Genomic DNA, 14,772 nt, shown 5'->3' on the forward strand with positions numbered 1-14,772 from the left:
TGGGCACCGCTGCCACGAGGCATAAAGCTGCGGAGCTCCTTCACACAGAAGGTCCGGTTCATCCAAACCCACCGTCACATCAGCCAGCTCGTACCTTGGAGTCTCTGATGGACTCCGTGGCTAACGAGGGCAAACAAATCAAACACGGACAAGTTCGCGTCCCAGAAAAAGCGAACAGCCTGGCTGACAAGCACTCATTTCCCATCCGGTTGCCAAACGGAGAACATAGCAGGGGAGAAGATGCCAGGCTAAGGTGATGCTATAGGTCTGCTCATAAGGAGTGTCCCCTTTCACACCCTCACCTGGTTGGGATGCGTTGGTGCGAAGGTGCCCCATCCCCACCGGAGGCGATGCTGGGGCTCGTCCCGAAGCCGCCGAGCTGCCCGTGGTGAGGGCGGACCCGGCCCGGAGCAGTGCGGGGAGCGAGAGATGCCCGCACTCCGGGAGGGGCGGCTGGGCACGGAGGAGGAGGAGAAGGAGGAGGAGATCGGCCTCGCCCCCCCCTTCCCTGTCGCCGGCTTTCCTTGCAGCATTTCCATGCTAGAGGTCTCCACCGAGCTGCGGAGAGAGGATCTGCCTGGCTGCGCCGGGCCCTCTTCCTTCCTTTGTGCATCCCCCGGCCCCGTGCAAGCCGAGCCCCCCCGCCTCTCCGGCTCCGTCCCCGCTTAATCCCCGGCCCTGGAGCCTCCCCCGGCCCCGGCGGCAGCAGGCAGCATCCCTCGGGGAAGGCAGAGGCCGGCAGCGGGCAGGAGCCGGTCGCCACGTCGTACCGCCCGCTTCCCGGCCCGCCCGGGGCACCGAGGCCGCATCCCTATCTCCATCCCCGCAGTCGGCGGCGGTGGGGGCCCCTTTGGCGCATGCTGCTCAACCCCCCCGGCCGCTGGTGCTAAATGCTGAGCGCCGACAGGATGGAGGAGTTCCAGAGCGAGGAAGAGGAGCCCTGGTACGATCAGCAGGACCTGGAGCAGGGTAAGGACGGGGACACGGCCAGCTGCCAGCGATAGGAGCTCAGGGGGAGGGAAAAAAAAACACCGGGAGGGTGGGGAAGGGGCGTAAATCCCGGGTGGGGGGGTGGAATACCTTCTCTGTTTGATCAGCAAACCCAGCACCTCATCTTGCAGCAGCACCTCCATGGAAACGTCAGCTGTGCTGCTCCAAACAGCCGTCCTGAACAGGGAAAGTTTGAGATGCGAGGAGCCCAGATCTGCCCTCAGCACCAGGCTGGTGTCATTCGGTGCTGCAGCAAGCTGTGGGCAGAGTACGGATAGTTCTGACACTGCTTTCATCTCCAGGGGCTGCAGGCAGAGTTTTCAGGCACTGTGGTTAGAAACAGCAATACCTTATTTGAGATGGATAAGATGTAGGTGCTGGAAGCATTGCCCAAAGCTCTTGCTGTCCAAACCCAAAGCAAACTTCTAAGTCACCTCATTACTTCTGGAGGTTTCTCCAATCAGCTATAAAAGGAGGAAATTTTGGGAAGGAGAAAAGGAATGCTGAGGTTCAAACAGAAAAAGAAAAAAAAAGGTTTGCTAGAGGAAGGTACTCGTGTAATTTGTTTTGAAATAACTGCCTGCATTTGCAGTAGGTCTTTGTAATGTTTATCCTAAGCTGCACAGTCAGTAGCTCCGGGTATTTGGGACTTTTTTTCTGAACACTTTCCTTCATATTCTGAGTCAATGCGCAGTCAGCAAGTGCCTGAAAGGAGTCCTGTTTCAGAGCAGCTGCCCAAGAATGAACTGCACTGATTTGTCAATGTATAGGAACATTTTTTGGTACCCAAATGCATCACCCCTCTAACACGCCACGCTCCGCACGCATTATGGGCCTACGTCTGCTCTGGCTGTGCATCCAGCTCCCAGCTGTGCTGCCTGTGCCCACCATCACTCCTGTGCATTATGTCATGATTTGAAGTTTGCACAGTTCCAGCTGCAGGGCAGAGGCCCAGCAGGGAATGATAGCCAGCACACGGGGATTCTGCAGCTGGTTTTTGACCTCAGTTTCTCAGTTAACAGGAAGCATTAGTAGCTGGATACTAGCCCCTCTTCTTTGAAACACAACACTCAGATTAAAGCAGGCAGAGGATGAGGATGGGGCTGTCAGCTGGGTAAACAGTGCAGCCTTTGACTCCTCAGAAATTGGGTGACGTGTTCCCATGGCTCAGCAGGGCCTGGGCACTGCTCCAGGGGCAGGAGGCAGACCGAGGAGCAGCAGCACTACAGAGGAGTAGTGGGGGGACACAGGGCTCAGATTGTTCTCCTATCGCTGTCCCTAGCGTTGGGTTCGTGAGTCAGCACTGATCCCAACGTTACGGACACCTTCCTGCTGCAGGCCAGGTCCTCTGCTCCGTCCCAGCAGTGTACGTGCAGAAAAACTAACCCCAGATGATGGATTCATGCCAAGGATAGGCTCCACCTTTGAGCACATGCAGGACTGGAGGAAAACAGACCCAAAACAAGGCCCAACTGTGGGGCTTACTGTCTCTGTAAGAATGGGAGCTGCACAGGCTTGTACAAACTCAGGAGAGATGGAGAAGGCTTTAACTGAAATCAGCCAGCTGGAAAGGTCCTGCGGGATAATCACAACCATAATTAATATGCACAATGCATTATGAAGGACAGTGCCAGACTTGGTCCATGCCTGTCATAGCAGCATCCAGAGACCTTTGGGGATGGCACAGCCCCGAAGCTGTCGGTTTCGATACTGGAAGTGGAAGCACAGTGTGAGACATCCAGTGCAGCAGGATTAGGAGTTGGGCTGGCATTACAAAGAGGATCAGCATGCCAATGGCCAGGGGACATGCCAAAACCACTGCTGGCAGCAGCTAGGAAGGCAGATGACAAAAGCACAGGCTTAGAGACTGGTCCTTGGGAACAACAGTGGGAGAAACAAGCCCCAGTGTGAGCTAGGGGAGAGAAGATCCTGTTGTATGTCAGCTTGTTGCTGGCCTTACTGTCATCTCACAACATCAAATATTATATTTACATCCAAAACTGTTTGCTAAGCAACGGATGGCTTAACTAAGAGCTCCATGACGATTATGTTAATTAACCATTTTAGCACCGTGGAGGAAACCATGCCTTCAGTTCCATGCTGAGCACCTGTTACTTTCTTCCCCATCCTCCACACAGCTTTGTCTTGCTGAATTAACTCAGTTTTCCAAGAGAACAAACCCCAGTTATTCTTTCTCTCCTCAAGGGCCCACAGTGACTGACTGCATCCATCACATGCCTTGGAGGCAGCAGGACCCAGTCCCCATCCTCCCTCCATGTCCCAGTGGGACTGGTGCCTCCCAGAGCCCTTGACCTGTGTCCTAACAATAATGCCACACTGTTCAAAGTGATGTACCAGCCATCTTAGCAGGTAGGAACACAGGCTCGCATCCTAGCCAAGAGACTTGACAACAATAGGGAAGCAGTAGTGCTGTTCTCTGGGTTGTCTCATTCTAATGCCTTAGAGAGCACTGTAAAAATGCAGTTCCAATTGCTCACTAGCATGGCTTTGCTTATTGCCAGGCTTTTCAAGCAGGAATAGATATCAAGGACTGCTTCAATTCTGCCACAGACTCATCTTACCCAGTCTGGGGGAGCAGTGCCTGTAAGTGTCACAGCAGAACACAGCTGTGGCAAACCTTTCTCCAGCCACTGGGAGCTGTGATGTGGCTACAATTGCATCATACCCTGAGCACAGGGTGTATATGCAACCAGACTCTGAGAGAATGAATAGAAGGTAAAATTAGACCATCTGAGCTGGGAACAAGTGGGGATGCCTTTTCAGCTCATCAGAAGCATTTGTGTTCAGAAGGCCATGTGCCAGCAGTTGCACATCTGGATCCACACAGAGCACAACAGACCCAGCAGTTATCTGCCAGCCTCTCTGGCCTTGATCTCCTCCTTCCCACATCCACATCTTTGCTGCCTCCCTCTCCTCTGCCAGCACTCAGTCTACGCCAACAGCAGAGTGCAGCCCAACAGGAGGGCTCCAGCACTACCCAGCACCCTCAGGAGCCTGAATACTGCCTCAGTGTGTTAGCCAGCACACACAGGGGACCGGAACCATCCCATCACCACTGCAATACCAACAGCCCTCTCCTCCCGGGCAGCCACAGAAACTTGGGCCAAACCATCTGCAGTGTAGACAAAAGACCTTATGGCTGTCACCTCTAAAGGTCTCCAGGTTTAAGTACCTTAATTCCTCCTGTCCTGCCAAGCACCTGTTTGCATTGCTAAGAAGAAAAATGACACGAGGTGCTGAGCTTGCACCACACTCCTCACTCATCCACGTGAGGACCCAGGGTCAGCAGTACAGCAGTGACCTGCTCCTGGCTGGATCAGCACTAACAGCTGCTAGCAACCATACCCATCCATTTTCCGCATCACCCAGCCTACACAGGGTGGTCTGCTCAGCTGCAATCACACTCTGCTTGCCCAAACACGGGGGAGCAGGTGGTACCCAAAAATCTGTCCCTTGTGTTGCCCTCCTGGCAGCCCAGCTCTGCAGGGAACAAATCACTGAGGTGCTTGGGGATGATCAGAGAGACTAAAGCACAGGGAAATAAGATGACATTTAGATTAGTCTTCAGGGAGAGGAAGGGATGAGAGCCTCAATTCTGGGTAGAATATCCATGTGCATTTTTCTAGAGTATAAACTGTCCTACTGTGTGAAGAAGGCAAGCAAACAAGGAGTAAGAGTCGCACACAGCAACAACCAGGACCTGCCTCCTGTCTGACACAGAAACTCCTTTCTGCCTGCTGGACTTTGGGCACATACTTCCAGCTGTGGGAAGGAGCAGAACTGGGGGAACTGCTGTATGTTCACAGCCTCAGTGCTGTCCTGAGGACATTCTGCTCACAGCAGTCGTGGGAGATTTGGAGTGTGTCCATGCTGACCTCTTCCAACCATGCAGCCACAGCAATGGCAAACAGAACCATGCATGGATGCCATCCTCAAGCTTCCTTGCCCCACAAGGAAGCAGCGGCCGTAGCAGTTGTGCTAAACTTGGTGGCCCCAGAACTGCTCAGGACCTGCGTTCCCTAAAGCAAGAGCGCCAGGTCCGTGAGGCCTCCTGCTCCCAAAACCATCAGCAAGATTCTCACATGGCATCAATCCATGCATTGCTGTCTTCAGCTTTAAAAGAGTAAAAGCCTCTCTCTATTCACGGTTCCCTGCATCCCAACATAATTAATTAGCTAGAGCTTTGTTGCCTGGAGGAAGGGTGCCCACAGGAAAATATTGGCTTCCTTTCTCTCTCCTCCCCACCATTTCCCTTGTATGTATTTGTTTAGGACTCCTGATCCACATGCACAACCAGAGCCTCCACCAGTCACCAAGCTCTTAGAAACCATGTTAGCCTACAAGGCAAACACAGGCACGGAGGCTGTTTAGATAAGGGAGCACAGATGCAGCCCAACCCTGGTCTAATAACACGCTGTGTTATCATGCTCTAACGATGTAGTAAAACATGAGCGGATGGCTGAGTGCACAGGGATGGGACTGCTGCATATGGGTTTGTGTAGATGCAGACAGCTTATAAGCAGGGACAGCCAACCTAAGTCTCAAGCATTAAGGTACCTCCCATGCACAGAGAGCCTCTCTGCAGCACAGCATAGCAGAGACAGCACATTCCTGAGCCCCTGCCCTGCCCAGGGCTGGGATTTGCTCCCAGGAAGCAGATGGGATCACTGCTTTATTGCCCACCACAGTTTCTCACTCCTTGGTGGTGGCATCTTTGCTCCAGGGACTAGAGCCACAGAGGCAGCACAGGCAGAGCTGCTCTCATTGCTCCTTGCTCATCTTAAGCCCCTCCAAACCACATCTCTGTGGACATAGGAGCTTCCTCCTGCCAGGGCTGCTTGCAAAGCCAAAGGCAGCCCATAGGTTCAGAACAAACTACACAAGAGAAGGACAAACAAAGGAAGAAAAGGAAAATGAGCAAGCAGGCAATCCAGCAAATCTCACTAGACTAACAGAGCCACCCATGTGCCAGCACCAGCTCAGCCAGAACCACGCTTTGAATGGGCACATCGGCACAGCTCTTCCACATATGCCTGTAGGTCATCCACGAGATGTGCGATCGCTTCATCTGCACCGCAGCACATTCCCTTGCAAAGGCTTGTAAGGACTAAGCACTGATTCTCTCCATCACCTGTCACGGAGCAGCAGTAAGTGATACACAGAAGCTGATCTTCATTGTAATGTATCCAGACAGCACAATCCCTTGCAACTAAGGAGAAAAATAAATGAGTATTAAGCACACCCTACCCTGGGGTAAACCAGCATAGCATCATTTATTTAGGTTTTGAAAGGAATAATTGCACCTGCCCTTGACTCTAAGTACCCGTGTGTAATAGAGCAGATAGCAAATGCAATTAAATTAAACGTCAACAGCATTAAACATCAGTTCTTAACTCTCAACCCACCCCATCCATCAGCTCACAATCACCCTGCGCTTCCTCCGGGGGCCGTGCACCGGGCCGTGCTCGCTGCCCCTCCCCAGTCCTCAGCAGGAGGAGGAGCAGCCCTCACTGCGGGCTGCTAAGGAACGGACCACGACTAATTCCTAAATAGACACTGAACCAAAGGCCACATCCTGCTCAAAGCCCCGCACGCTGTGAGCCCCGGGTCTGCGATCGCTAAGGGCACTGTTTTTAAGCTGAATGTTGGCTGTTTCACGGTGCTGCCTTCAGCGCTGCCGTGCTCCATGGCTGCGTTTCTCCTGCTCAGAGCAGGGAGGAGGCATCACACTAACTGCTGAACGAGGGCAGGCTGCACAGCACTGGCTGCACAATCTGACAGTGGAGAAGCAAAGCAGAATACAACCCGGGGGGGAACTTTGTAGAGAGAATCCCTGAACAGTCCTTACTTCGCTGGAACATCCCGCTGATAAATGCACACCAGCCCCAGGTTGCCATGGTCTCTATGGAGAGGAACCGGTGCTACCCAAACCTGCTTGAGCTACTCACATCTTTTCTCATTGAGATGAATCCGCTCTATAGAAGACATTGAAACACTTCCCTACAGCATCCCCTCCCTCCTAACGCCCAGGGAAAACAACAGGTGGGAAGGAAGGGACGCAGCGGGCAGACGGATTAGGGGATGTTTCAGCCGCGGGCAGGGAGCGCGTGATGGCGGCTGAGGCATTTCAGTGACACTGAAAGGACCAATTCCCCCATGTCCTTCAAACCAGGAATCTCAGGCCCTTAAGCTCAAAATGGAAAGGAATCAATTTCCTCCTTGGAGCTCAGCCGTGTTCTTTCTTTCCCACTTGTCCCCAAACGCTGCCTATTTCCCCCATTAAATTATTGCTGACAGAGTCCTTTAAATTACAATGTAGGATCTCACACTACCTAATCCACTTAACTCAACTCCAGCTGATTAAATTGGATGCCATATGGTGAGAGAGCATTGGGGTAATCCGTGGGGACGGGACACACTTGACTCATTACCTGAAGCCCTCTGCTCCACGCCAGGCTCTCCTCGCTGCAGAGATCAGGGAGGACAGATGTGATCTGCAGCGTGCCCCCCTCCAGCAAGGTCATGGGCTCTGGCAAGGTGTCAGTGCCATTAAATGCCATCCCAAGGTGCTTAAAGGCACAGTTCTTGTTCTTTGCTGATGCGTGGCTGTTTCTCCAGTCCTCAGCTGGCACAACAAGCACTTGCTCCCCTGAGAGCACTTTGGGAACCAGAGAAATTCAGTGCTCAACAAATGAAGTCTGTCCTAGAGGGTATGCCCCTGCAGCCCAGTAGGGCTCGCAGCCCTCAGACCAGGATGCTGCATGACAGCAATGACCGATATTTCCCAGAGTAGCACCCCGACCAAGGGCACTGCTGAGAGTCCCCTCCCACAGCAAAGGGGAGATCCGAGGACACACAGCAGCTGCCGGGAGCTGCCCCCAGCACCACTGGGGCCAAAGCAGTCATCACTCAAACTAATAGCAGCAGCACTTCTCACAGCATTATCCAACAGGAGGATCACATCCTAGCACTCCCCCCATGCAAGAGATTGCGTCCAAGCAGCCAGCATCAACCTCATTTTACAACATGACATCTGAAATGAGCAATTTTCCCAGGCACAGCGTATACCCAAGGGGTCCTGATTCCCCTTCTATTGTCCTATTAATGAGTTATCACTGCTTCCCAATCAACTGAATATCCAAATTAACTGCAGGGAGAAACTAGAGCAGCTCTCAGCCCCAGCAGAGACTCTGCAAAACACATTATAGCTGTAGGCTGGAGACGTGGACAGCAAAGGGCTGAGGAAATGCCAGGGCAGGAGCAGCAGCACACACGAGTGTCTGTTTCCTTACCTTCTTGCTCTGAGGGCTTCGAGTCAGGCTTACACTGCCACCACACGATACAGACACTTCCCTCCATTAGCAGCAAGGGAAATGAACACCCATGCAATCACCTGAGCTCAGGCTTCTAATTATAAAGACAACCAATCCCTTTGAAAGCAAAGTGCTGTGATCAGAGCCAGCTGTGCCACCGCAGGATCACAAACAGCATCACCTGAGGAGCTCAAGCTTTGGCCAACATAGGATTCAGAGTCCTGTAATGGAGTTCCTTTACCCACGACAGCAAACTCAGTAATTTAAGCAGCACACACTGTGAAGGCCTATTTTCCCTACACTCCTCCTAACGCCCAAAAATCTCAGCAGCCTCCTCAAAGCATTCGGAGGTGGCAGCGAGGGAATACACAGCATCAGTCCTTTCTCAGAGCTACCCCGAGGAGTGCAGCAAGGCTGCAGAGCTGCCACCCCCGGGGCTGTGCGCCGTTCTATCGCTCCTGTCGTTCTGTGAGTGCTGATGGATGGAGGCTGACAGGGAAGGCAGGGCAATCCCTTCATTAGAGATAATAATATCATTTACAGAGCGTCCCCAAGGCTCTGCGGGGCTTCACCAGTCCTTTCTCTCATCCTGGAGGATGCTGAGCCCCACTCAACCCCACAGGGGATGGGCATGAAGATGGAGATGGGACGGGGGACTGATGTCCGGTCTCAGCCAAGCATTGTGGGTCTGATCCTGGCTGCACTGCAGAAAGGCGACGTGGAATGCTCCAAGCGCAGCTGCCCCTTGCTCCTGGAGCCCAGCAAGATGGAATAGAGCAGATTCTGAATGTCCTATAAATGTGCATCCACATCAAAACCTGCTGCCCGCACAGCCCTGTGCAAAGCAAGCTGTGCTTGGAGCAGGAACCACAGCAACAATGTCCCTTCTGCTTTCCAGACTTGCACTTGGCTGCTGAGCTGGGGAAGACACTGCTGGAGCGCAACAAGGAGCTGGAGGAGTCCCTGCAGCAGATGTATGCCACCAATGAGGAGCAAGTGCAGGAAATCGAGGTGGGGACACACACTGGGGACAGGAGCAGCCGGGTCACTGCTGTCACCTCGGGGTGATAGCACCACTCCCGGCAGCACAGATTGCAGGAAGGGATACGCCACAGGGATGAAAGTCCCTTCCATATGCGCCTGCAGCAGGGTGGATTAAGGTCTGGTTGAGGTGCTCCCAGCCCCCGCTGACTGACCCTCTCACCCCCTGCACAGATGTGCACCAGATTTTGGCACCAGCGTTGGTTGCAGCCCACCCACCAACCTCTGTGCTCATGTCTCAGCACTCTGCTGCTGCTTTCCCTTGGTTCCAGGCGCCCTTAATCACGTTTGTTCTCGGCCAGCCCCTTGGCACCCCCTGCACACAGCCTCCTTTGTCTGAGGCACAAAACAGCTCTTTCTCAAAGAGCTGCAATCCACAGTGCTGCTTCATGCACCCTTTGGGGTCAGGGCACTACTGCCCACAGCACCAAGCTGAGAGGCTTAAACCCACTGTGCAGGGTGGGTTTACATCCACTGGAACACTTCCAGAGATCCATGAATTAAAAAAAGATTGGAAACCGCTGATTTGAACGGCACAGGGCAGAGACAGGCAGGGAACTCCCAGCACGTGGCACGGCGAGGAGGGGGGAGAAGGGCTTTGTGTCTTCATAGCCCCGGATTTAGGGCCTGATCCCAGCCAATGCCCTTGTGCCAGGCTGTGCAGGGTGAAAGCTTTCAGGCTGCTGCAGAGGCTGCAGGACGGGTGCTGTGGCTGCAGCTCTCACATTTCACAGATTCAGATTTTCTGCAGCCTGAATTCCTACAGAAATGCAGCCTCTGCAATTGATCTGTCAGATGATGCAGTAACCACTGGGCCAAGTGCACTCAGCTCCAGTGAAGGGCCTGAAGGGATATCGATTTCCTTGGGGTATTGTGAATAAAAAAGAAGTCAAGCAGAGTGAGTGAGGTTAATGCCCTTCACAGAGGATGAGGGTGGGGGGTCAGTCACGTTTTAGACATATGATCATGTAAGCATGAGTACATCCACTGGAAGATGCTTCAATCAGGTGGAGGATAAACTGGTCACAAAACACAGTGAAGCTTAGGCTGCAGGAACTTCTGCCCATGAAAGAACCTGTGTTTGGGATGTGGAGTGTGGTTTTTTTTTCTCTTTTGTTTTGCAGTACCTGACCAAGCAGCTCGAGATGCTACGGCAGATGAATGAGCAGCATGCCAAAGTCTATGAGCAGCTAGATCTGACAGCGCGGGACCTAGAGCTCGCGAATCAGAAGCTCGTGCTGGAAAGCAAGACATCTCAACAGAAGATACAATGGTACGGCCTCCTCTGGTCCAACACAGTGAGGGCAGGACCCCCATCCTAACTTCCCCCTGCCCAAGGGCTCAGCATGCTCTTGCTGCTCCAACCATTCCCTTATCAGCCAGGTTTGGCAGCTGGGACCAGGCAGAGAGAGGCATGGAGCCCTTCCTGCATAGTGGACGTTTCCTTCAATAAGAGGCACGTGATGGAACAAGGGAGGTCCTGAGCTCGCAGCCCAGCAGCACACTGGGCATGGAGCCCGCATTTAGCTAGACTAGTTTGTCGATAATTTCTTCTCATACAATAGGCTCGATCAAGGTCATGCCTGGAAACAGACTAAGCCATGTCCTTGTGCTACAGCATCTTCTGCAAACAGCTGTGCAGATGGGGAGTCTGAGAGCAGAGGGGGAGTTCTGGAGCAGCTTTAGGAACTGTGCTCACAGACAGAAGAAAACAAAATCTCTACCCAGTGTTTATTTCTACAAGAGAAACAATAGGAAGAGTAAAGTGCTTGAGCCCTTGCAGTGCAGACATATTCCAGGATAGTGCTCGTGTCCCAGAGCTGACTCAGCCAACAGATTTGAGGACAGAAGGTCTCCTGATGGTACTATCCCTTGGCACTGCTCCAGTCCCTCCTTTTCTACAAAGCCCCCCCAACAGAGAGCACCTCTGCCATGACAGCAAGCACTGTCACGCTCTCAGGACACAATAGGACCTCCATAGATTGGCTTTCTCTTTTTTTCCCTAATCAGGAGAAAAAAAACCCCAAACCTCTCAAAGATGTGTGACCGCTGTGTCCAGCTCCTCACCTGTGCTCCCTGCTCTCTTTGCAGCTTGACGGAAACGATTGAGGGGCTGCAGAACCAAGTGGAGGAGCTGCAGAAGCAGGTGGAGGAGATGCGGAGCTTGGAGCAGCTCCGTATCCGGCGGGAGAAGAGAGAGCGGCGCCGAACCATCCACACCTTCCCCTGCCTGAAGGAGCTGTGCTCCAGCCCCAGGTACGGAGCAGGGAGGGCACAGCCGTCCCCCGGCGGCCCTACAACCTTCTGCCCCCGTGCTCTGCCCATCTGCAGGGAGGCAGAGGGTCAGCCTCTCTCTCTGGCAAACCCCAGGACAATTCCAGCAACTCCCATAGCCCCAGCAGCACAAATCAAGGTATGCCACATGCTGTACAAGCACCCTCAGCACTACTGCACACCTGAGCCTTCCTAAATCCCTGCCACCGTGCTAATTCATTGACCCTGTGAGCATGTTTCTTGCTCAGCTTAGTCCATAACAGAGGCTTCTTTAAATAGATAAGTAATAAAATTATTTACTGAAAACATTCACTACCAGAGGATACAAACAGCAGCACAGGAGATGCTATGAGGGTATAACCAAACCCCCAGCAAAATCCACTTTGTGTCCCAAGCAGTTCTTCTACCACAGTACCCTTGAGTCCCCCCGTGCCTCATGCCCACAGCACATTGCTGCTCTGCAGTCAGATCTGAAGGTCACTCTGCCCTTCAGTAACTTGGAAATCTGTTCAGTGCCCCCCCCCCCACCCGCTGTGCCTCCCAGGAGGAGCCACAGAGCTTCCCTTTTTCCAATCTGTTCCAACAAGACAGGATGCCACAGGTACTTCACTAAGGAGGAAAAAATGATTTCCCAATAGAAGGGGGAAGCGCACTCTATTGCTCTCCAGGAAGGGAGCAATGGAGAAGAGGCAATGCATCACATCAGCATCTCTTCCTGCCTCCTCCTTGCTTCATGAATCCTGGAGGATTTGGAGCTGGCTGCACAGGAAGATGGCAGAGATGTGAGGGGGTCGTTGGGCTGGACGACCTTAAATGTCTTTTCCAACCCTAATGATTCTACGATTCTTTGAGTTGCTAACACTTCCTACTCTTCCAGATATGAAGATGCGTTCCAGGTCCACAGCTCCTCAACAGAGTTCAACCAGAAGCCACTGGAGCGGGAGAATGAGCGCCTGCAAGCCATGGTGGACTCCTTGAGGTCCCAGGTGAACCAGGAGAAGCAGCGGAAGGAGCGGGTTGAGCGGGAGTACACCTCCGTGATTCAGGAGTACTCGGACCTCGAGCAGCGCGTGTGTGAGATGGAGCACTGCAAGCTGCGCATCAAGGAGCTGGAGGCAGAGCTCCTGGAGCTGCAACAGATGAAACAAGTCAAGAAGTATCTGCTCAGCAGGGAAGACAACCTGTCCGAGGCCCTCCTGGAGCCACTGAATAACGCCCCAGAAGCAGACTACATCGACCTCTCAGAGGAAGAGGGAGGGAAAAGTCACGGCCCCTCAATGACACCTTCCCCGAACCACCCCGTCCGGAAAAGCTGCAGTGACACAGCTCTCAATGCCATCGTCACCAAGGATGCCGTGAGCCGGCACGAGGGCAATTACACGCTGCATGCCAACAACGTGCGCAAACGGGGCATGTCCATCCTGAGGGAGGTGGACGAGCAGTACCACGCCTTGCTGGAGAAGTACGAGGAGCTCCTGAGTAAGTGCCGGCAGCACAAGGACAGCGTGCGTCACGCGGGGGTGCAGACCTCCCGCCCCATCTCTCGTGACAGCTCCTTTAGAGACTTCCGGGGAGAAGGGTTTGAGTTGGAAGAGCGAAAATCCATGGAGAAGACCATCAGCAAACACGTGGAGGCCGTGGACAAGCGGCTGGAGCAGAGTCAGCCCGAGTACAAGGCTCTTTTTAAGGAGATCTTCTCCCGCATCCAGAAAACAAAAGCAGATATCAATGCCACAAAGGTGAAAAACAAGAGCAGCAAATGAGCTCTGCCCCTCTGCGATCCCTGCGTGCTATCCCAACAGCCAAGTCTCCTCCTCAGCTCCAGGAAACCTCACCAGCCACACTGCTTTGAAGGTTTCAGAGGCCTCGTGTTATGTTCTTGTATGGGAAGGGAGTGAATAAATGATATAAATCGGTATAAATGCAAGAAAGCATCACAGAGTCTCAGCTCATATTTTCTGCTTGGGCTCTGGTGGCTTGTTGGACAAATTGTACATTGTAGTTAGAGGACTTAAGAATCTGTATGATGGATCTCTGCATGAGCCAGACATCTCAACAGCAACAGAACCCACACCACAAACAAGGAACTGCTCACCTCCTCCACTCTTTTCAGCTTGTCTTACGGTCCAGTTACCTGCGAGCAAAAGCTTGGATGTCCTCCAGCACTGCAGCAGCTGGAGCGTGGTTTCACAGCAAAGCAGTAAAAGCCATCAGAACTTCAGGGGCTGCTGGAGAGCACCGGCCCAAGCCTCCATGTTTGTTCTGTGGCTAAGAACCTATGCTTGTACCCAAGAGACCCTCCCCCCACCTTTCCCCTCCCCAAAGGGCAGTATGTTCTTGCTGTATAAGCCATTCTTTTGTCAGTCAGGTTTTTCAGCTATTTACAATGCAGGCTCGTTGCAACTGGAAAAACTTGAAGAGAAACATAGAACTGATTGTTCTGTCTTCATCGATGTCACTTAGTAACTCACTCCATACCCTCCAGACTTTGTAGGCAAATGGGATTTCCTCACTTTAAATCTCTTCCAGGCCAGGTGAATCACTGTGCCTGCCAGGAACCTGATGACCAGGGCTTTCCCATAAGCTAGGTAAGAAGTGCTGTTACAGCATCAGAGACATGCTTTCACCTCATGGTCTGGGTACCAGCCCTCTGCACTGTGCTATCCAGCAGGATGTCATTGCCTCCATTGCAGCAAGCTCTTCCAACACAGCATGCACGGCAAAGCCGCCTAGCAGTGACTCCCGTGCGAGTAGAAGGATAAAGCACCACACTCATACAACACTGGGACCACTGGCAGCAGCACTGACCACACATTGCCCTACACTTCTGCTCTGTTTTCCCAGTCAAGAGGACAGATTTCAGTCTTCTGTTGAAAATAATCTATCTTGGCTGAGATATCATCTCCAAAAGTCATCACCTCTTATGTTCCAGCTCGCTCACTTTCCAGCACTGAAATCTCTTCACTTTTGCTTCTGCAGACATGCAAACACAGCCAAAAGGCACTGCAGTCTCAGGAATCACGTTTCTATTTTCCATAAACTAGCAGTTGACCTTGTATGGACAGATGTGTTTTAGGCAGAAAAGCAGTTTTTCATTACAGCTTAGGCAACACTCTGAGCACTGAGCCACAAG

The 14,772-nt window shown here is 52.7% G+C and overlaps 1 protein-coding gene across 1 annotated transcript; it reads left to right on the forward strand.

Moving 5' to 3' along the window:
• The first annotated feature begins 578 nt into the window (after window positions 1-578).
• On the forward strand, window positions 579-13,528 carry CDR2L (cerebellar degeneration related protein 2 like). The gene is made up of 5 exons (XM_065735545.1): window positions 579-969; window positions 9,223-9,335; window positions 10,490-10,638; window positions 11,457-11,621; window positions 12,517-13,528. Exons 1-5 carry the CDS (start codon window positions 891-893, stop codon window positions 13,400-13,402), a joined length of 1,392 nt encoding a protein of 463 aa, XP_065591617.1. The 5' UTR covers window positions 579-890; the 3' UTR covers window positions 13,403-13,528.
• Window positions 13,529-14,772: the final 1,244 nt, after the last annotated feature.

Source organism: Cyrtonyx montezumae, unplaced genomic scaffold, assembly GCF_038088225.1.
Source record: "Cyrtonyx montezumae isolate F1298 unplaced genomic scaffold, pur_monq_1.0 scaffold_19, whole genome shotgun sequence".
Lineage (NCBI taxonomy): Eukaryota > Metazoa > Chordata > Aves > Galliformes > Odontophoridae > Cyrtonyx > Cyrtonyx montezumae.

Bases quoted from the DNA above. Each gene is read 5' to 3' on its own strand.
- CDR2L (XM_065735545.1), top strand. From the start codon at position 891: ATGCTGAGCGCCGACAGGATGGAGGAGTTCCAGAGCGAGGAAGAGGAG. The intron at 970-9,222 runs GTAAGGACGGGG...TCTGCTTTCCAG, and splicing joins TCAGCAGGACCTGGAGCAGG to ACTTGCACTTGGCTGCTGAG. The intron at 11,622-12,516 runs GTACGGAGCAGG...CTACTCTTCCAG, and splicing joins GAGCTGTGCTCCAGCCCCAG to ATATGAAGATGCGTTCCAGG.